Source organism: Felis catus, chromosome B4, assembly GCF_018350175.1.
Source record: "Felis catus isolate Fca126 chromosome B4, F.catus_Fca126_mat1.0, whole genome shotgun sequence".
NCBI classification, from domain to species: domain Eukaryota; kingdom Metazoa; phylum Chordata; class Mammalia; order Carnivora; family Felidae; genus Felis; species Felis catus.
The window spans coordinates 46246722-46270722 of NC_058374.1; the positions used below are offsets into that span (position 1 = coordinate 46246722).

The window sequence follows — 24001 nt, forward strand, 5'->3', positions numbered from 1 at the left end:
AAATGTAAGGGGGGGGCACCTGGGTGGCTCAGTCAGTTGGGCTTCCGACTCCAGTTCAGGTCATGATCTCGCGGTTCATGAGTTTGAGTCCCACAGGGGGCTCTGTGCTGACAGCTCAGAGCCTGGAGCCCGCTCCAGATTCTGTGTCTCCCTCTCTGTCTGCCCCTTTCCTGCTAACATTCTGTCTGTTTCTCTCTCAAAAATAAAAAAATTGGGGAGCCTGGGTGGCTCAATCAGTTGAGTGTTTGATTTCAGCTCAGGTCATGATCTCACAGTTCGTGGGTTCAAGCCCCACATCGGGTTCTGTGCTGACAGCTTCAGATTCTGTGTCTGCCTCTCTCCTTGCCTTTTCCCTGTTCATGCTCTCTCTCTCTCAAAAATAAACATTAAAACAAAATAAAAAAATTTTAAAAATAAACATTAAAAAATGTAATAATGCATTATTGTCAATTATACCTCAATAAAAAAGTGTAAATTATATAAATGTAAAGTAAAAATAACTACTGTTAATTATATCAGTAGTATAGTTATAAAGTTATAAAGTAATAAAGTTAGTATTAATAGAAATTAAATCCTCATGGATTGCAGTTACAGGTTTTATTTTGCATTGTGTGGATGATAATTGCAAGGAAAGCCAGTAAAAATGTCTCTCTCTCTCTCTTGCTCTCTCACACACACATGCACACACAAAACTAGTAATAACAATTGCTTTATACTCATTATCTCTATCTTCACAAAAAACCTTATATTTATATTTTTACCAAAAAAATATATTAATCTGATATTAAGTTGATGTCCTAAATTTATGAAATGGGAAAATGCAACAGAGACTAACCCTCGGGACTAAGACACTGATTACTATGCAGGAAAACATCTAGAAAACAACAGCATTTGGGGCGCCTGGGTGGCTCAGTTGGTTAAGTGTCCAACTCTTGATATCAGCATAATGGCTCAGGTCATGATCTCATGGTTGAGATCAAGCTCCACTTGGGATTCTCTCTCTCCCGCTCTCTCTGCCCCTCCCCTGCATATTCTCTCACTTACAAAAAAAAAAAAAAAAAGAAGAAAAAGAAAAGTAAAGAAAAGAAAACAGCATTTCACAGTGCTACCAACAACTTCAAAGTCTACTAAGTATTTTGAAAATCTTCATTAAACCATATATAAAAATTCCACAATTATACTCCAGTTTCTTGGTATTCAGTCATCACCTAAATCCAGTAGAATTTTGTGCTTTTCGTGGACATAAACATAAATGGCCAATCTAGAAGTCCTTGCTTAGGAGGACCTAAGCCCCATTCTTCACGATTCCATCATGTGTGGTTCCCTGGTTTACTTTACATTTATACCCAAATGTACATTGGCTTAATTTGAGTTTCCCAAAGAAACTCATTGGTACTCATAAAGAAACCTGGTATTTACAACACTGTAGTTCCTTTTTTTTTTTTTTTTTTTTTAATGAAACATAGTTGACAAACAATGCTACATTCACAACACTGAAATTCTGCTTTGTGTAAATTCTTCACCAGCTAGAAACCCATACCTAGCTTGGAAGATTTAGAAAGTCTCCCACCGGAACCCTCCATTATCTGGAGTCAACTCCATCACATACTGACTTAACAACTTTTAGCAATTTTAGTAGAACACATACACTAGGTAGTAAAAATATACGTCACAACAGGGTAGCTTTTTTTTTTTAAGAACTATTTTTTGGCAGTACTGCTTTCTTGTAACTGAAGAAAAAAGGGGTGGGAGGGGGGCTCTAAACTCTTAAGTTTCTGACAGAATAATCACCACTTATACTAAGACATACAATGAAGCTTAGACTCCAGAGTTTTAGTTGCCAACTTTTCCTGCCTGGGAAACAATTAATCAAGTATATATTTGGCCCCTACCATGTTTTACTGGGCACTTGCTCTTTTTTTGAGTCAAGTTTTAACCTTCAATTAGATTCTACAATTAGGTGTTTTAGAAACGTAGATTAAGACAAAGTCAAACATGGCTTCAAATAAATGCTTGTTTTGAAAAGTCTACATATGACATTAATGAAAGCTGATGTTGTCACTTATTTCAAGGAAGACTTGATTCTGTCATTCAGTGCTTAAAGTGATAAAGAATATGCAATTTTGTAAGTCCAAATCCAACCTAATTTATGTAACCTCTAACTCCCTCATCTCCTGCAGAATGGTACTTTAAGAAATTGTCATACAGACTGTCTGAGCTTTACATTGTCACAATGAAGACAGATGAGATGTTAAGTAGGAGGGAGGTTTTCAGCTCCTTTTGAAGGCACAATTGTTCACCTGCAGCTTAAAGGAAGGCCATGCTCTTGTGGAAGAACTTCATAACCTACAAGGCCAACAAGCCCATCACCTCTGACTGTGCCACTTGTGCCCTGTGCCAAGGGCATGAGTAGGGACCAAAGTCCAGTCCACACTTCATTAGCCAAGCCATGCACCTGTGTGGCTGCAAATGCTGAAAGGAAACCATTTTTTCCTGATTTGCACAAAGGTGCCATAGAGACCAACCACCTCAGTACTGAACAAGGGATTACACAATTTGGCTTCTTGTTTCCTCCCTGACTTGATCTCTTTATTCACTCTAATCCAGTGACACCGGCCCCCTCGGTGTTCCTCTAACATGCCAGACATGCTTCTTCCTAAGACCTCTGCATTTGCTGTCTCTTTTGCTTAATAGATCTTCTCCCAGATATCCACATAACTCATTTCCTCACCTCCTTCAGTTCTTGACATAATGTCACCTTATCAGTAAGGAATTCTCTGATCAGTGTATTTAACATTGCAATTCTCCTCCTCACCTTTTCTTGCTCTTAATATTTCTCCAAAACATTTATCTCCATCTAACCCATGATATAGTTTACTTACTTGGTTCACTATCTGTCCCACTGGAATATAATCTCCATGGGGGCAGAGACTGATGTCTATTTCATTCACTGCTACATTTTCCACTGACTCAAATAATGCCCAGTATGTAGCAGACATTCAATATATATTCATTGGAAGAATAAATGAATAAACACATGAAGAAACAAGCATTAGATCACAATAACTAAGGGGCAGCCCCGTAGCCACAATTTTGAAAGAGAATAAAATTATTTCAGATTAATTGGGAAGGAAAACAAACAAATGTTTATTTAGGACCTCCAACATGTCACTCATCATTCTAGATATTAATCCCCAAAATTATCATCTCCATTTTTAGGTAAGCAAACTCAGAAAGGTTAAGTATTTTCCCAAGGTCACAAAGCTGATAAGTGGAAGAGTATATGTATCTTTCCAAGTCCTTCCCTGCTTCTTCATTCTTTTATTTTACAATGATTTCTTGAATCATTACTACTCACCAAGCATTGTTCTAGGCACCTAAGATCAGTGAAAAAAACAAAACAAAAACACTGCTTCAGGGAGTTTATGTTCCAAAAAACAGACAATAAAAGCAATTAACATAATTAAGAAGTTATAGTATATAAATATTAGAGTACATAAATTACATACGATAACAAAGAATGATAAATATTATAGGAAAAAGAAAAAGTACAGGTAAGGAACACTGGCAATGCTAAATAGGGTGGAAGGATGATTTGCCATTTTAAAAGGGTAGATCAAGTCTCACTGTGTAGGTCACAATTAAGCAAAGACTCAGAGATGAAGTATATCCATGTAAATATTTGCAGGAAAAACATTCCAAAAGGTGATAAGCAGCACAATAATCCTGAGGTGGGAGTAACTGGCATATTTGAAAACAACGAGGCTAGGGTAGCTGTGTCATGAAGAGAGCAAGGGGAGAACAGTGAAAGCCACGGTGAAAACAGTGAAAGCCAAGAGAAGCAAAGGGGAAGGGATGCAAAGTGAGGGGTATGGATCATGTAGGAACTTGTAGCCCATTATAAGAACTAGGTTTTTACTCTGTGTGAAATGGGGAGCCATTGTAAGGTTTTGAGAAGAGAAACAGCATGATCTGATTTAGCTTTTGAAACACAGGTCAAACATGAAAAGATGCTCAACATCATTCACCATCAGGGAAATACAAATCAAAACCACAAATGAGATACCACCTCACACCTGTCAGAATGGCTAAAATTAACAACACAAGAAACAACAGGTGTTGGCGAGGATGCAGAGAAAGGGGAACCCTCCCACACTGTTGGCGGGAATGCAAACTGGCACAGCCACTCTGGAAAACAGTATGGAGGTTCCTCAAAAGTTAAAAATAGAACTACTTTACGATCTAGCAATTGCACTATTAGCTATTTACCCAAAGGATACAAAAGTACTGATTCAAAGGGGCACACATGTCCCAATGTTTATAGCATTGTATCAGCAACAGCCAAACTGTGGAAAGAGCCCAAATGTCCACTGACTGATGAATGGATAAAGAAGATGTAGTATATATACAAGGGAATATTACTCAGCCATCAAAGAGAATGAAATCTTGCCATTTGCAACAATGTGGGTGGAGCTACAGTGTATTACGCTAAGCAAAATAAGTCAGAGAAAGACAAACATCATATGATTTCATCCATATGTGGAATTTAAGAAAGAAAACAGATGAACATATGGGAGGGGGGAATAAAAAGAAAAAAGAGAGGTAAACAAACCATGTCTTAAAGATAAAGAACTGAGAATTGATAGAGGGATGTGGGTGGGGATTGGGCTAGATGGGTGATGGGTATTAGGTAGGGCACTTGTTATGATGAACACTGGGTGTTATATGTAAGTGATGAATCACTGAATTCTACTCCTGAAACCACTATTGCACTGTGTGTTAACTAACTAGAATTTAAATAAAAATCTGAAAAATAAATAAATAAATATATACATACATGAAACACAGGTCAAGGAGTAAATTGCCCACAATGTTGGAAAAGTATCTAAAGGCAAGCACTTTGTGATAAATTTCTCTCATAATCTGCCTTGGATTCTAATATATCTCTACACAAATACTAAATGGTACTAATTATAAAAAGAGGACACAACAGGGGCACCCGGGTGGCTCAGCTGGTTAAACACCTGATTCTTGAATGTGGCTCAAGTCATGATCTCAGTTTGTGGGTTTGAGCCCCACATCAGGCTCTCCTCTAGCAGCACAGAGCTGCTTTAGATTATCTCTCTGCCTCTCCTCCACTTGTACTCTCTCTCTCTCTCTCTCAAAAATAAGTAAACTTAAAAAAAAAAAGTACACAATAGAAAGCCACTTGAAGCACTGTTGATCTATCTCCAAAAGGCAGCCAAAGACAGATATGGGGACTCTCGGCACTGATTCCTCAGGCCTTCACTCAGCAACTAATATGCACAAATATAAGCAGTAAAAACAATAATGATCTCCAAGGGTCTTTCCATATTCCCCTTGGTTCCATTCTCCATTGGTCATTACTCCTATTTTTTTTCCTTCCATTCAACGTCAAACTTCTTGAAAAAGACAACTACCCCTCTCTCCCTTTCTCCATTCACATTCTGACCAACTCTAATCTTTAACCATTATTTCCCTGCAACTAATCTCTTTAGGGTTACTAATCACCACCTTCTTCAAGAATCCAGTGGACATTATTTTAGGGTTCACCTAACTCAGCCTGTCAGCAGCATTCAGCACAGTTCTCTGTTCTGGAATAATCTTATTTCTGGTGCCCCATTCTCTCCTGTTTTTCCTTTTCCCTCTCTGGATGCTACTCTTCAGTGTCCACTGCAAGCTCTCCCTCCTCAGACAGAATTCCTTAGGTTACCAGACCCCTTCCTTTCTCTTTAACAGGAGCCGGCAAACTGCAGCCCACAGCTATATCTTGCCCTGCTGTCTGTTTTAGAATAGTTTATTGGAATTCAGACACATTTTAAAAATGTCTTGTCCATGGCTTTCATGCTACAGTAGACAGAGTTGAACAGGTATGAGAAACTGTATGACTCACAAAGCCTAAATGTTTACTCCCTGGCCCTATACAGAAAGTCTGCGAACTCTAGCTCCATACCCTCTCCCTGAGTAATCTTACCCATTTTAATACGTGCTGGCAATTCCAAAATCTATTCATCTTCAACCTCATGTCTCCCCTCTTCCATCCAACTATCTATTAAATGTATCTATGTCAATGTCCCATGGGGAAATCGATATAAACATGCCTAAAATTAAACTTCTCACTCTAGTCTTCTCATCTCCTACCTACTTAACTACTCAAACCAAAAATCTAAGTCACCCTTGCCTCCTCTCTCTTCTTCTTCCTCACGTACAACCTACTGTTCTGTTCATTCTAGCTTCAAAATATACCTTCAATCCATCAGCTTCTGTCACCACTGCCACGTCTCTTACCACATCAGTCTGCCTGACCTCCCTGCTACCACAACTCTCTTCAAATCCATTCTACACAATAATCAAATCATGTTATACCTTAATTTTCACAGCAACCTTACATGGTATTTAATATTATTATTCCCATTTTACAAATGAGAAGTTTAAAGCTTAAAAAATTTATGTGACTTTAGTAAAACTCAAAACTATTATGTGGCAAAGACTCCATTAAATCATTAAACTATAAACTTATATTCTTTCTTTTTCACAACTGAAACCTTGTGTCACAACACACTGAATCCTTTCCTATGTGACTTCTTATACTTTCAGTCACAGAATAAAGTAATTTCAATAGTGAACTGAATAGTTAATAGCTATTATTATTATTATACACATCATTTAATATTTTATATTATTATATGTTAAATTTAAACATTACGTTTATATATCATGTAGAATAATATATATTTATTTTATACTTTTTATATGTTTTATATATTTTTGTATATTACATTATGTCATATATGTGACTAATTGAATAATTAATAGCTAATCCAATATCCTATAGCAGTTTTGTTACCATCCACCCTAGTGAACCATAGCCTACACTTCTCTGACATGAATTTACTCTTTCCGGTCGAATTCTCTATTTGTTTATCATATCTAGCAATTTGTTCTTGTCTATCCATCAAGACATGGGCCTTCACATATACTTGAGTCATAAACCAGGTTTCCCCAAGCCAACAATGTTTGTTACACATTATGTTTTGATGTCATTAGCACAGTGTATGTGTGGTTAATGTGTATTTAATATGTAATATGTACTGCTAATATTTAAATATCAGCAGATATTACAGCCAAGAAAAATCTGGATGAATGGAGAAGATCTGGTAAATCAGCTGGAATTAAGTAGTGACCACCCACAATGCTCAGAGCATGTGCTCTTTAGTTCCCAGATATTTACAATTATTTTATACTGGGATAAATTTACATGAAAAATATGTATTTTCCACCTGGCCTCTTATTTGCTTAAATTTTTTATCTTTAGTCTATACTATGAACTTCAAAGGACAAGGAGGTTGTAGTTTGAAAATTTTCTTTGTTTTACTGTCTGTATTTTATAATAAATATAACATGAATAAGAAAAATATAATATAAATTCTTAATAGCACGCATGTATGACAGTCTGTCTCACTGAAGCTATGCAATTGTGCACTAAATATTTAAATGCTCAAAAGTAAAAGACTTAATTTTTTCTGTAATACCAATTTTTCCATAACAGCAACTGGCTATCATCAAACAGTTAAGTTACAAAAACGTGCGTTTTTCCATCTTTAGTCCTTCTCTTTTGTTAAATGATCAACTCTGAACTTCTACAACTTGTTAGCTCTAGAAAGAACATGAACTACAGTGTTTTCAAAATCCTGCTTTCTCCTCGAATTCTAGTTTGCACTGGGGGAGACGCAGCTTACCACTACAAGTCCTGTTGTCGGCGTTAAGAGAGTAGTGGGCAGGGCATCCACAAACAAAACCCCCAACTGGCACAGCCAAGCAGAGGTGGGAGCAGTGCCCATTGCTGGAAGCACACTCATTCCACCCTGCCTGCCGAGAGGAGTGAAAGACGAGGATGTCCATCACATAATCCAAATGGCCCTGGATGATGGTGCGGTTTTGGCCACTGGTTTTGTTGGCACGTTCAATGCTGCGCCGGCTCCAGTCCGTCCAGTAGATGTAATCTTGGTACTGAGTTAAGCCAAAAGGATGAGGCAAGTCATCTGCTATAACTTCCCGGTTGAGTCCTGTTTTCAGAAAGGCAGTAGACGGGAAAAGCAGAGGCATGAAACATGTGAGAGTAGAAGAGCCTTATTGGCCAAAAGAAAGAAAGTTGTAACATATAAAATATTACAGTTGTAAGCAATTTAAGATAGAACAATTTATTTAACAGCAATTTTAAAACCAGACCAGTCCTCTGAAATCAATCCATCTGCAGTCTGACCCCATGCCTCAAACTTCTATTCTTGCTATAAATCACTGAGTTTGTTTAAACTCCAAGTGGTCTGTTTTGACTGCAGTTTTATTTTCTCTCCATAAGGGTCTGTAAGTTGAACTTTAGGTCTTCCTTCCATAAAAAGATGGAAATGCATATATCGTACTTTACTAGTACAAAAAGTCACTTCAGGAATATCTAGGGAGTTACAAATTCCACTACAAGCCCAACAATAATGAAATTTCCACAAAATAAAGAACCTGGCCCACTATTAATAATAATAAACAGGATACAATGTCAGAACATCTAGACATTCATAGGAAGTTCTGTCAATAGTATCTAACCAATGGTAAACAGCAGTCACGGATTTTTGTATAGAAAGAATAACATACTATATCTGTCTGGATTAAAAAAAAAAAAAAAGTAGTACAGCTTACCAAGCATATTTGAAGATTCTATTAAGTTGGTGTCCAGGTCTGTCCAATAAAGCCTCCTTTTAGCATAATCAATAGTTAGGCCATTTGCCCGTCCCACATTTGGAACTAACGTAGTACGTTCACTTCCATCCATGGCAGCTCTGTCTATCTTAGGTTTTCCACCCCATTCAGTCCAATACATAAATCTAAATTCAAAACAATAGATATGTAACAGGTCCCTTTTGATTATTTGGGAAAAAGGGTCATATTCATGCATGGTAACTAAATAAATTTAAAGAAAATATACATTAAATCAAGGAAATCGGTAAAGCAAAATCAAGGCTATCATTTTTTCAATTATTTTGGCACCCTCACCTAAGTATTTTTTCTCATATCCTAAAAAGGAAGTGAGTCAGCTTTCTTTAGTCTTTCCAATGAATATGTTCCATCCAAAACCCAGAAACTGGAAACAAACTAATGATATCCATACTGCAGCACTTGCATTTATGCAACTAATATTCAAGAAGATACCAAAAAATTAAAGTTCTGGGCTCAGAATCTGATTCACTTCTGCATAAAATATTTTTGCATCTTTACATATTTCTGAACACAAGTAATTTGAGGTTTAAATTTTTAGACTTATTTTTCAACTTGTATAATCAACTCTCCCCAAAAACAAGCTGCAGGAGTATATCAAAGGTAAAAATTAATAGTCTTTAAATTGAACTAAAAAGCAAAGTTTGAAATGTATTTAGTCGTGCAGTCCTAGGGAACATACTATGTGTGTATGAGCAGTGACTCACCCCTTACTGTGTCGGCTGGGCTCTGAACACTACTGCTATAATCCCTGTAAAATTTTAGAATACTTTCTTGCTTTTATATTATTTTTCCAAGTTTTTCACATTAACCTCAGAGCAGCCCCACAGTATAGGCTGTTTATAGATGTAAAGAGGCCAAAGCAATAAAAGAAATGTGAATGATCTAATTTCTTCAACTCCATCACATGGCAAGGCTAGAACTAGAGCCTAATCCCTAGCTAAGTACTTTTTCAACTAAACTAGTAAGGTGCTAGTTTTGGGACATTCTGAATACTGGAACTAGAAAAGCACTCCACATGCCAACTTTCATCAAATACCTGAGGACAGACATTTACTCATCCGTCTGTCAGCTGATGGTTGACTTGGTAGCAATGCATGAACGTGCTTTTCTGAAAATTAAAGTTAGTCTTGGGCTTTGTTTGCATTTGTACTTGTCAGCTGACAGGCACGTGCACACAAGAAGCAAAAACAACTGTGAGACAAATGTCACAGTTGCTAGCAGCCAAATAAACTGTGGAGTCCTTAGTCCCAATTATTAAATTTATCTGTGTGGTAACTTAGAGTTAAGATCACCGTAATCCAACCACAACATGTCAGCACAGAGAAGCTATCTTTGCTCTGGCCTTCTAATGAGATGGAGACTAGGTAGGTAATAATGGAATTAATGTGATTTCAAGGATCTATTTTTAATTACAGGTATGGTAAATATGTTTGTATGTTCACACTGTTAACTTCTGCTTTTAAAAGTAGAATTATTCTTCAAATTTCAGATTTCTTAGCTGTTGGCTTTTTAAAACTTGCTACAGATGTAAGAGGATCACCTACCTTTGAAAAACGTCATGTTGTAAATAAATGTTTTTTTAATCGAAAACAGTTTACCATCTCATATCAAAGTTTCTCTAAGCTTTTAACAATGATCAAACTAATTGTCCACTTTGAACTGATGAATATTCTAAAATGGAACTTTTTAAAATGCAGCTATTTCTTAGTACACGGCATTATTTCAGTGGGTCTTAGATCTGGTTTAACTTCAGAGAGGGTAAAGCAAAATGCAAACGATACCCTTAAAAAGGCTGTTTATTAGCATACAAATGGGATCGGTAATATTTAATTACTAGTCCATCTCACCAATCTTCCTTTACCTAATGTTAATAATGGCAAAAGTAAAATATAGCTAATAATTAGTTCTAAATCAGTGAAATCTCAACTAATGGGTTTTAAAATAAAGCCTACCTATGGTTTAGTTACCAGATTCCTAGTAAGCATTACTTAAGACATCAAAAATACAATCCATAACGAGGCTATGGGCAACACAGTTGCAAAGAATGCATACATAAAAGCTGTTTACCCTTCAGCAGGGTCCAGTGCAAGAGCTCTGGGACTATCTAGGTCTTTCCAAACCAAAACTTGTCGGTGCTGCCCATCCAACTTTGACACCTCAATTCGATTCGTTCCTGTGTCTGCCCAGTACAAGTTCTTCCCGAGCCAGTCTACTGCCATGCCTTCTGGGTAATCTAAGCCAAATTCCACCACGTGTTCCAGTGCACTGCCATTCATGAAGGCTCTGCTGATGGTCTGCAAGAATGAGATTAACAACAAAATCACATGGCTTAAGTATAAAACACTATCCAGAAAGAAGAGTTTTGGTTTTCGTTGGGTGTGAGGATCCAGAAGCATAGTTTCTTAATACAATTCACATATTTTACAAGCACAGAAAAAGCCTGATGTCAATCTATAATAAATGCAACTGTGACCTCAAGTTTTGGTATCAAGCCGAGGAGAAATTTTTGTAATTATTAAGGACCAAAAATTTACTCAAGTAAGACAGTGGAATGACTTTGCTTTTAAAATCTATTAGTGGGGCGCCTGGGTGGCGCAGTCGGTTGAGCGTCCGACTTCAGCCAGGTCACGATCTCGCGGTCCGTGAGTTCGAGCCCCGCGTCGGGCTCTGGACTGATGACTCAGAGCCTGGAGCCTGTTTCCGATTCTGTGTCTCCCTCTCTCTCTGCCCCTCCCCCGTTCATGCTCTGTCTCTCTCTGTCCCCAAAAAATAAATAAACGTTGAAAAAAAAAATTAAAAAAAAAAAATCTATTAGTAATCAAGTGAAAAAAATATGGCCAGAATGCTGTAGACTTGTAACTGGTAGTCAACTTCCTGAAGGTTCCTGAGAGTATGCCATGTCATTGTGTCAATCTGCAAAGATCTCAACAACCTTATACATCAGAAAATGTACATAACCATTATCAGATTATTACCACTGCAGCTCTGAGTTCCCAAAATTTCAAGCCATTATTCAAGCCATTAATAATGGCTGCTACTTCTTGGCAAGCACTACCTGAAGTACCTTGTGTACACATATTTTCTCATTTAATCCTCAAAACAGGCCTGCAAGATAGGCACTATCTCTATTTTCAAGATGAGGAAAACTTAGAAGGCCATACAATACAAGCCAAAATATACTTATTTTACTTCATTTATTCATTCATTCAAGTTAAAGATTTTATTGAACACCATTAGAATCCAACTCTGGCTCCAATACCCCGTGATTTTTGCATATTAAACAAATTTTACACAAATTATATGAAATAGGCCCAAAACGATCTAGAAGAAGGAAAGATTATTCTCCAGATTTTCTGTTCAGGAGCTCCTCCCTCTTACTGACTTAGTGCTTTTCAATATTTATTTTAGGAAAAAGAAAATAAAGGTATATTCTAACTCATAATTGGCATTTTCTACCTCAGCCAGACTACAGAATTGTGTTTAAAATAAGTCAAGTCTCTATAACTCATTAAGATGGGACTTCAACTGCTTACTCTTTAATTGCAGAAAATGTGTCACTCATTATCCTCAAATGGAATAAAGCAGAGGTAGATTATGTCTTGCAGATTTAGAACACTCAAGCAAAGTATCCTGTATTTTTAAAAAGCACTTAATTAAATACGGAATGGACCTTCTCCTTCCTTTAAAAAGTTAAGGGCTTTTGTTGAATTCTGCCTATTAAACAACAAGGGAGAGTGATCACAGCATGAAGACTCAAATTTTAGAACCTCTCCCTTTTAGTCTTTGGTTTTAACATTTCAATTCTTTTAAGCTAACCTTGAGTGATATATCGGTCCAGTATATTCGGTTGTCTGTCACATCAAAATCCAAAGCAGAAGCTTCTTTGACACCAGTGAGAGGAATGGCCACGTTATTATTGTTAGTTTCCAAAGAAATTCGCCTGATATCTGCTCTCCGTGAAAACAAAAGGAAAGCCTCTGGGACAATGCAAGTCTTCATGTCACTGATGAGTTCAAAGCCAATGGGGCAGGCACAACGAAGGCCCTGAGGCCTATATAGGCAAAGATGGCTACATCCCCCATTTTCCTCTGCACAAGGGTTGGAACCTAAAAAATATGTTAATTATAAAAGGATACAGAAAGACACACACATTGACACAATCAACATATTTTCACTTTAAAATGACTAGGCATGTGGTTCACAAAGACCTATGATTCTATCTGCTCCAAAATATAGTTTCAATCCTAATGTCATAAATACCATGAAGGTTAATAGGGAATAAAAAGCCAGGGGCAGTGATGCAGGCCTGTATTCCCACCTACTCAGGAGGCTGAGGCAGGGGGAATGCTTGAGCCCAGGAGTTCTGCATTGTAGTGCATGCACTTTGCTAGGCCAGCCCTCCACACTAAGTTAGCTTCAATGTGGTGCCCTCCTGGGCACGGGATACCACTAGACTACCTAAGGACTGTGCACTGGCCCAAGTCAGAAACGGGACAGGTCAAAACCCCCTGCTAATCAACTAGAAATAAAGGTATGCAAATACTTTCCTTTGTACCCACAGTAAACTTTAAAATAAGTTACATTATTCATACAATTGGACAGAATTCTTTTAATGAAGCAGGTGTGTGTGCATGTGTGTGTGTATATATTTAGCCCTTCAAGTCTAACTATGTAGCCAGAGTACTAAGCCAACATTCAAAAGGCCCATTTCTTGTTAAAAAAAAAAAAAAAAAAAAGAATTAACAGATAATTTCTATATTCCCTCAAAACACCAAAAATTTACACTGCTGCTTGATAAACCACTATCTCTAACTTGTCTCATTCTTGGCGTCCATCTTTGAAGGAATTTTTTAATTACTTACCAATGATTCGATGAACATTTGTGGCCTTTAGGCCCATGAGATCAGGAAGTTGATCTATGATGATCTCCCTCTCTGCACTTCGTTTGTGTACTCTTTCGATGCTACGCCTCTGCCAGTCAGTCCAGTAAACATAGTCACCCAACAGAGTAAACCCAAATATGTGAGGAATTTTGTCTTCCACCAGTACTCGTCTCCCAGTGCCATCGATATTCATAACCTTCAAGTTTAAGTTTAAAGACAAGAGGAAAAGAGATGTGTACTTATTCTTCCAATGTATACAAAATGACAAATCCAACTGCCTGTTGTATCAAAACTGAAAAGAGTCATCTTAGTTACTTTTATTACAATGTTTTCACAAAGTAACAACATGCTAATGTAACAAGAATGATTTAAAATACTCAGTATAAGCTCATATTTTCCCTCTATTTCTCTATCTCTTATTACTCTTCCTTCTAAAAATTCTGGCAATATTAGCCTTAGTATGTATATCTTTTTATTAAGTGCCTTTTAAAAATTAAAAATACAATATCATTACCTTAAATTTGCTTTTACATTTGTTTTTACATTATAATGTACCTTCATACACATTATTTTATTATATATTTTGTTTTATAACATACTTTATTTTTCCTGAGAGTTTTGTGTTTTACATCTATAAGGAAACAGAGATTCACAGAAGATCACACAGCTGAAAACAAAATGTCTTGTTTAGGACTCCTTCCACTTATTATACTTTTTATTTTATGGTTTTGTTTGAAATTTTTTTTGAAAGCCCAAGATAAAAGGGCTCTCAGAACATCTCTCAGTCTCTTAAGATTATAATTATAAATGTATCTGGAGTTTACAACACTCTCTGCAACTAAGATTCCAGGAACTGGGATGTACCTACTGTCTCCAACTACCCCACTTAGCAACATTATTAAATTCATTCTGAAACTCTCATAAACTCAACAATTTCTGTACAAGTGGCAAAGGCATCTTTTCTGTCCCTGACATTCCAGCAACATGTACTCATCTTCTGTTCCGAAAGATGGAGTCAGTCTTCTAAAGCAAAAACTTGGAAGTCCCCAACTGAAACCATTTCTACCATTAAGTGGCCTGTGTGCCAGGCAAACTGGACTTCAGAAATGTTATTCTGGTACTAAAATCATGTACATACATGCAAACAGTATCTTCCCTACCCTCCTACAAACGGTATTATGATTTATGCAAGAATTAATTTTTTTATCCATAAAATTAGTAGGAAATAGTCCATGTAAGTGAATACTGTGATTGCCTAAATGGAATGACAACCAGATGTTATCTTTATCTCTCCTCTCTAAAATTTAAAAACTCTTGCTGACCTTCCAAGAACAGCCAAACCTTGAAAACAAAGTACTTAAAAAATTGAGTAAGCAAAACTGTGCTATATCCTTGCATTTTCATGGGCAAATATCAATAAATATTTCATTTATATGTTTAAATATCTAATCTTTGTTTAAAAAGAGTATTTTTTAAAACATAGTTTATTTCTTTTATATTTATTTTTGAGAGAAAGAGAGGCACAGAGTGCAAGCGGGGGAGGAGGACAGAGAGAGGGAGACATAGAATCTGAAGCAGGCTCCAGGCTCCGAGCTGCCGGCACAGAGCCTGATGTGGGGCTCGAATTCACGAACCATGAGATCATGACCCGAGCTGAAGTCGGATGCTCACCCAACTGATCCACCCAGGAGCCCCAAAAAACATAGTTTAAAAGAATACTATCCTAATTCTTACATTAAACCCTGCTTAAAGTTAATAATTTCTCCTTCATTTGAGACATGACTCTTGACTTTTGACATTCATATTTTCTTGCAACAGATCATTCCTGGATATGCTTTATGATATTTGTATCTTAAGATTACTTTGGTGTTTAAGAGCAAAAGGACTGAGTAGAGAAAAAGGGTCAATAATTTGTTTACGTATCTAACTAGAATGTGACCTCTATAATAGCAGGAACCTAATTCATCCATTTACGTGCCTGCCACATCTACTGTTAAAGAGTCTGACAAAGAACTCAATAAATATTTGTTAAATAATTTTTAAAAAGAGATAGGTTTCCTAAGACACTCACTCAAGAAACCTTCCTAAAAATGGAAATGAAAATTTAACATTATCCTCAGATTCTACAGTTTAGCCATTTGAATGAAAGGTATTCTTGCCCAAATTTTAAATCCATGTAAAAAATTTAAATCCATGTAAGAAAAAAATCCACACTACTCCCTACTTTTGGAGAATGGATACATTCCTGAACCCTCCCTAAAAGCAGAGCTCCAAGAAAGAATTTCTGGCCCCCCTGTATTATTGGAAAGTGTGATAGGAGAGAAAAATCTTTCCTTTGTAAGATGTGTAACAGAAACATCTTTATTCTAGGTAGGGAAAGTTTATTTTTTAAAACTCTGTACTTTTATTTTACCTCCATCCAGAGGTACTCTCCTCCAGAGATTATCTCTTGACTCTACCCTTTCATGAGAACTTCCTTTTAGTACTATTTCCTAGATATCTTCGATATCTCCCTCTTCATAGGGTCCTTTTTTTCTGCCTTTATCACAACACAATTTCTTCCAACTTAGAAAGACAATGTTTAAAAGTTGAATGATTCTGTTTTTACTGCCACATTCTTTGAATATGATCTGTAACAGCTGCCTCCATCTCTTAAGATTCATTCCCTTACTCTGCTGACTTCCAATCTCTGACTCAGATGAAATAAGTCTACTGAAAATGGTCAGTGACTACCTCCTTGCTTTCCTCAGTTCCTGTGCTCTTTTGCCTTTTTTTTTTTTTTTTTTTAATTTGATACTCTTAACCACCCACTGAAACTATGCACTGGATTTTCATGGCACAGTATGACCTTTTCCCTTTTTCTATAGCCAGAAAGGCTTTTTATCTCTTCATTTTTACTGGTTCTCCCTTCCTTTTTCAGACCTGGTTGGATATTTTCCAAGGTTTCCTGAGTTCTCCTCTGCAAATCACCTTTTAAAGACCATCAAATCTTGCAGCTTCTGTTATTTTATGTAAAAATAAATACACAAAAAATAAATATGTAAAGTTCTAGTCTAAGGTCTCATCAGTTTCTACTGCAGTATTTCCAACTGCATCTCCTGGAAAATGTACCACTACATCATCTAAAATGTCATATACTTAATAGTGAACTTATGTTCTCTTGTGAGGGGGAGTTCACCATCGAATCGAAGAATTTCCAACGCACAGTGCTAAACAGTATGCACTGTACCACCCTAAAATACTACTTCCTCACCAGCTTCTGGTATATTAAAATGTCTGACTTGATTTTCTTCTAGTTTCAGTATGATCTTAAATCAATTACTCTGCATTATCTTACATTTAATAAACTAACACTAATTTTGCTGTACTATGCCCAAATACTGACCTTCCTGTTAAGATTTGTTTCCTCATCTAAAGGCACACACTAAATGCCTAATATCGAACTTCTTCATAAAAATAAAATTTACGGGCACCTGGCTGGCTCAGTTGGTTAGCATCCAACTTCGGCTCAGGTCATGATTTCACGATGGTTCAGGGGTTTGTGAGTTCAACCAGTGTCAGGCTCGCTGCTGACAGCTCAGAGCCTGGAGCCCGTTTCAGATTCTGTGTCTCCCTCTCTCTCTGCCCCTCCACTGCTCATGCTCTCTCTCCCTCTCTCTCAAAAATAAAAATGCTCATGCTCTCTCTCCCTCTCTCTCAAAAATAAACATTAAAAAATGAAATGAAATGAAATAAAATTTAAATTTCTCCTCCAAAAACATTACAGGATCAACCAACTCTTTCTTTCAGTTGTGTTAGCCTACAACATTTCTGTTCATTCTAATAAGTGAACAACTTAAAAGATGGCCGCATAAGTATGAATTTGGATAACAGGCAAAAAACAGAACTGAAAATCACAGTGGGAAAAATAACAAAATCGCAACTCCAAAAGGTGCTTTTAGTTTACACAATTAAGCATCTTCTATTTAGCCGTGACTCTCCATTCTGCTCTCTAAAAATCTCTCATGATTGGCAAACAATGTTCTGGCACAACTAGACAGACTTAGATTTCGAATATAAGTTCTATCACTCACTGGGTACCCTTAGGCAATTTCTCACCGTAAAACAGGAAGAGAACTTGTAACACTGAATTATTTAAGAATGAAATAAAGTAATGTTAAATACGTAGCACAGTATCAGATGTGTAGATGCCCTGCAGATGTCGGTTCTTGCCTTTTAAAATTATTTCAATAAATACCTTAGTACCTCTTAGTAAATAGTTACATTTAAATGGCTGTAACTAATTGATTAAAATGTAGTGCTTCAAAATAAAAACTGATACATTAATATAAAAGAATACGTGGAAATTGAAGACCAAAACAACCACACTGTCTAGCAGAAGAATGAAACAACAGAATAAAACAGAAGAATAAAAACAACAGAAATAAAACAGAAGAATAAAACAGAAGAATAAAAACAATACAGACCTTTCTATATCCTGGCAACTAGTGGAAAACTACAGGGCTGCAGCCTTATTCCCATTTCCAACCCCCAATTTGTATTGTTTGCTTACGCCACTTAGATGTACATAACTAAAACAGCAGATAAAAAGAGCAGTTTGACAATTCGATCACAAATATTTTTGCTGCTGTACCGGATCCTTGCTCCACTCCCCCAGCCCCAAATCAAACATTAACAAACACATCTAATGAAGGCAAATCGCTGTGAAAGACCTCATGAGGAATGCTAAGAAGTTTATTACAGGGCCTCTTGTAGCTAAGGGATTACAATTTAGTTGAGGAGGTAAACTGTATTTACATTAAAACCATACACATACACTCCTCTCTGGCCTATATCTTATCAAGAAGTATAGGAAATAGAGGAGCTCAAATCCATCTTGAAGAATTAGAAGAATTTTGACAAACAGAAAAAGGGTTTTTCAGAATAAAAGAAGTAACACATGTTAAGACACAGTCAAGGATGCCTTGTGTGACTGACTTTGAAACAAATGCTTTGAGGCAGAGAGAACACAAAAGAGACTCAAAGGAGACAACATTAGGCAGATAGATACCATCCTATGGCAGGGATGAGACCTCAGGATGAGACCTATAGAAAACAAGATACTTCTGAGGGCACTTTAAAGGAGAGTGATATGACAAAATTCTGTTTTGGGAGGACCTCATTTACCTCTGTTACTGTGTTCAGATTGTGCTGAAAATAGTCATCTTAAATACAGAATTAGGGCTAATAAAATATCTTCAATTACTGTGGGATGGTAATAGAGGTCCAAATCCCTTATCTGAGGCTTAGGGCCAGCCACATTTCAGGCTTCAGATTTACTGTGAAATTTAGAAAGGTGAACACAACGCACATGGCATATCACCTCTGCCTGGCTTCAGGGAGCACTTGGTTGCCAAACACATTAATATTTTTGCAGCAAAATACATATATATTCCCACAAAAAAGGATAAATAAAGACTACGGATAGTCTTACATTGCTTCAAGTCAGGTTTTCCACCAAATGAATTAACGGAAATAAGTGGGTTTTGAGAGCTTTTTCGATTTCAGAATTACACATAAGGGATTATAGATTAGAAATGCTTTGGTCTAGGCTCTTGTCCAAACTGGTGTTTGGATCAGTGTTAATTCTGCTTTAAGTGCAAGCCAGGGTCTCAGGAAGAAGAAAAAAGGAGCAAAGAACATATTTAAAATAAAAGGTTTTTAGCAACATCTGTCAGAACAACAACAACAAATGGTAATGAAGGTCTTACAAAGATCTTTAGCACAGTGGCCAGGAACTCAAATACAGTTTTCCTAAAAGCCACAACTAAGGATTTTGTAGCTTTACCCACTAGAGCATTAGTCCCTTTTAGCTAATCCTTTTTCTTTCACTTTAAAAGCAAAAACCAGAAGTTCCCCGCCCCCCCCCCCCCCCAGGGGTAGAGGGGAAGGAGGTAAATAAAGTGCACATTAAAGCTAGATATATCACATCTATTTCCACCTAAACCATGTAATTAAGATGTGCTAAAGATTTTTAAATGAAATTTTAGAAGCACTTTGCTTCCCTTAATTCCCTAGGTTTCTTGTAGTTTTTATAAGAGGACTGGGTCTAGAATAATACTGCCCAAGAGAAATATTTAAGCCCCACAGGTGAATCATGCATTGTAATTTTAAATTTTCTAGTAGCCAGATTCTAAGAAGTAAAAAGAAACAGGTAAAATTAACTTTAATACTGTATTTTATCTAATCCAATATATCCAAAATATTTTTATTTCAACACGTAATCAAAACTTAAAAATTTATTACTGAGGGGCACCTGGGTGGCTCAGTTGGTTAAGCGTCTGACTTTGGCTCAGGTCATGATTTCATGGTTCCAACCTGTGTCAGGCTCTGCGCTGACAGCTCGAAGCCTGGAGCCTACTTCGAATTCGGGGTCTCCCTCTCTCTCTCTCTTTCTGCCCCTCCCCCACTCACATTCTGTCTCTCTCAGTAAAGGCTCAGTAAAGCCACAACAGTGAAATGTCTTCCATTTGGTCTTTACTTCCTCTTCAAGCTATACTATACTTAAATCCTAACATAGGTTAAAATTATTTCAAAAAATGATTTCTGATGAAAAAATTTAATAGAATTCTACTTTTTTTCCCCAGCTTTTATCACATTTCCAAGTCCACATTTCAAAGAACTAGCTGAGACTTGTAAGAGCAAGGACAAAGGCCTGATTCTTTGATTTCTTTTAGGTTATCCCAATATTTAAGTTTAATAAGATAATCCATACCTGCCATCTCCTTGGCTCTCCCACTAAGAGTATTCTAGATTGACCATGTGCTAATAATAATGGTTAAAGATGGTGGTTCATGAGAATCTCTGCTTTATGTCTGATATTTTTCATAATTAAAAAATAAAGAAGGGAGGAAAGATAAGGTGCAAGTCCAAGGGTACTTGAATAATAATAATAATGATAATAATAGCTGTCATTAACAAATGCTGTTATCACTTTTGTTGTTGATATGATGTGGAAACCAATTATAAGAATCCCCTGAAGACATTAAGGGATCAACAGCTTAAACAAAATCTGATTGTGAGACTTTACATCTAAAGAACCATATATTTCTCTTTATACAGAGTCCAATGATTACTTTCTGAAATCTGTTTCTCTGCATTACTTTTGCAGAGATGACACTTCCATTAGAAAATGACATCTCCCATGGGGTGCCTGGGTGGCTCAGTTGGTTGGGCGGCTGACTTCGGCTCAGGTCATGATCTCACAGTTCATGAGTTCGAGCCCCGCATCAGGCTCTGTGCTGACGGCTCAGAGCCTGGAGCCTTCTTCGGATTCTGCATCTTCCCCCCTCTCTCTACCCCTTCCCTTCTCACGCTCTGTTTCTCTCTGTCTCACAATAATAAATAAACGTTAAAAAAAAAAAAGAAAAGAAAATGACATCTCCCCTAAATACTGTGCTTTTACCAGCTACACAATCTCTACTGGACAGAAGCAACACAGTGAAACAAGAACATACTGCTTCATCTCAAAGAAAATCACTATTATATTTCTCATACCCAACAAGTTACAGTTTGGGGGAGGTTACTAGGTTTGTAAATATGGTTTTAAGCTTCTTATGTTTAAAATAACAACACAAATCCTGGTTAAAGCTTGCTTGTACATTCTGAACCCAGAACAAATGAACCATTTTAAGTGATTCCAAAAGATTACCCTTATGCTTTCAAGGTGGAGCCAACACTAATTAAATCTGGCAACTCTTGACGGTGTGCTTCACTGTATTACCTCAGAGTGGTTTAATTCGTTACACTGAAATTGGGCTTCTGTCACTTCTAAAATCTACCTCCAAATCTGAACCAGAGTCTCTAGTGGTTTCAACTGCTTCAACCACATTGTGGTAGGGATTTAACTATTCTGAGGCATTCCCAAATATTACAAACCGCAATGAGAATATAGACTACAACAGGAAACAGATGTGGGTTAACCAGAATAGCTCCACAGAAAGGAGGTAATAGCAAACCTTCTATAGGTATCACATCTGTTTTCTTGAGCAGTTTCATCAGCTTATTAAATGTCAAGACCGGATTACCCATAAATTGGGAACGCAGCCAGTCTATTACCAAAGTTGTTGCTATGCAATTCCACTTGACTAGACACGTTCAAGAGATAGATGACAACAGGACAACCAGGTACCCATCATAAAATGAGCTAGAGTGGGAACATTATGACATCCTAAAAGAGAAATTTAAGTTATGTTCACAATGAACCATTCCTCTTGTAATGTTCCAGCCAATGTCTAAAACAAGTAGTGAATTAAAATTTATATATAAAGAGACAATATACCTCATTGGAGGTTCACTGATAACAGGGTATAAAACAGAATTTCACAGAAGTGGTATTCAAAAAAAAATGGAATACATATCTGTGGAAGTAACAGTTCAATCATGCAGATGCTCACTGGGAGAAATGCTTTGAATCTAGTAGGGGAAGTAAAGAGATGTCATGTACCTGTGTAAGAGAGCGTAAGAGCAATTACAGTGTTGCATTAAAGGCTTTTAACCTAGTTTAAGATTTATGTCTCAGTAAATACAAGTGATTTAAAAAAAATTTTTTTAATGTTCATTCATTTTTGAGAGACAGAGAACGAGTGGGGAAGGGGAAGAGAGAGGGAGACACAGAATCTGAAGCAGGCTCCAGGCTCTGAACTGTCAGCACAGAGACCGACGCGGGGCTCGAACTCACGAACTGTGAGATCATGACCTGAGCCGAAGTCAGATGCTCAACCAACTAAGCCACCCAGGTGCCCCAATACAAGTGATTTTTAATATGAAAAGAGAAAATATCATAGTTTCATTACATAATTTTATTTTTTCAAGGAGTCATGTTTAGAATATTAAACATTTGCAGTTAGTATGCTCTTACAGAGAGCTAAGAATTGCTACTGTGGCCAAAGCTTTCTAAAGCCAAAATTACTCAGGAAAACTAGAAAATTGAAAACAGATTTTCAGTTGAAGGCATTATTATGATCAACACAATACCACCTTGGTCAATTCTATCAATTGCTTCATGAGACACTTTTAAGAGTCCCACTATCCTAGGGCCTTCCAAAAACCCTAATGCAGAAAACATTAGCATGTTAACAAGGGAAAACTGTTCTCTTTCCTCTCATTCTTTTCAAGCACAACTAAAATAAATTCTATTTGGAGTCTGAGTAGAAATAATAATCAATACCTTATTATTGAAAGGCAAATTACTCCAGTATCAATGAGCATGCCTTATGTCCAGATATTGTTTTTTCATTTTATTTTAATTTTTTAAAGTTTCTTTTTTTAAGTAATCTTTACACCCAACATGGAGCTCGAACTCATGACCCCAAGATCAAGAGTTGCATGCTCTTCCAACTGAACCAGCCGGGCGCCCCCCAGATACTAGTTTTTAAATACTACCCTTCAGGGGCGCCTGGGTGGCGCAGTCGGTTAAGCGTCCGACTTCAGCCAGGTCACGATCTCGCGGTCCGTGAGTTCGAGCCCCGCGTCAGGCTCTGGGCTGATGGCTCAGAGCCTGGAGCCTGTTTCCGATTCTGTGTCTCCCTCTCTCTCTGCCCCTCCCCCGTTCATGCTCTGTCTCTCTCTCTCCCAAAAAAATAAATAAATAAACGTTGAAAAAAAAATTTTTTTTTAAATAAATACTACCCTTCATTAAAAAGAACCATGGTTCTTTGGAGTAACAGTTGATTCCAGGGCTGAGGCAAGAGAAATATAAGATAAAGCTGAACATACTGTTCTTCCAAAAAAGGCTTTAAAATTATGGGGGTTGCTTGAAAAATTAAAAATAGAATCACTATATGATCCAGCAATCCCACTTCTGGGTATATATCTAAAAGAACTAAAACAGGATCTCAGAGATGTTTGCAATCCATGTTCACTGCAGCGTTATTCATAATAGCCAAAAGGTTGAACCAACCTAAATATCCACTGATGGATGAATGGGTAAAGAAAATGTGGTGCATACATAAAATATTATTCAGCCTTTAAAAATAAGGGAGTCTTGTTATATGCTGCAAAACAGATGAACTGTGAGGACATAATGCTAAGGGAAATAAGCCAGCAACAACAAGGCAATACTGTATTATTCCACTTATTCTACTAGATGATTCCACTTCAGGTATCAAAAGAAGTCAAACTCTTAGAGAAAGGCAAGTTAAAGTGGTGGTTGCCAGGGCAGGGGGAGGGGGGAAAAGGAAGCTGTTTGGAAGAATTTCAGTTCTGCAAAATGAAAAAGTTCTAGAGATCTTGTTGTACAACAGCGTGCATAAATAATTAACACTACTATACTCTCTGCTTATAAATGG

General features: G+C 37.0%; 1 protein-coding gene across 3 annotated transcripts in view; it reads right to left on the minus strand.

Annotated features, from left to right (window-relative positions):
* LRP6 (LDL receptor related protein 6) overlaps positions 1–24001 on the minus strand; it is a 178778-nt gene that overhangs the window by 34968 nt on the left and 119809 nt on the right. For all 3 annotated transcript variants that reach the window (XM_023256784.2, XM_045061385.1, XM_045061386.1), the window contains 5 exons: positions 13653–13869; positions 12607–12896; positions 10858–11084; positions 8713–8897; positions 7761–8087 (listed from right to left, as the gene is read on the minus strand). In XM_023256784.2, coding sequence (XP_023112552.1) covers positions 7761–8087; positions 8713–8897; positions 10858–11084; positions 12607–12896; positions 13653–13869 — 1246 coding nt within the window. The remainder of the gene's footprint in view (positions 1–7760; positions 8088–8712; positions 8898–10857; positions 11085–12606; positions 12897–13652; positions 13870–24001) is intronic.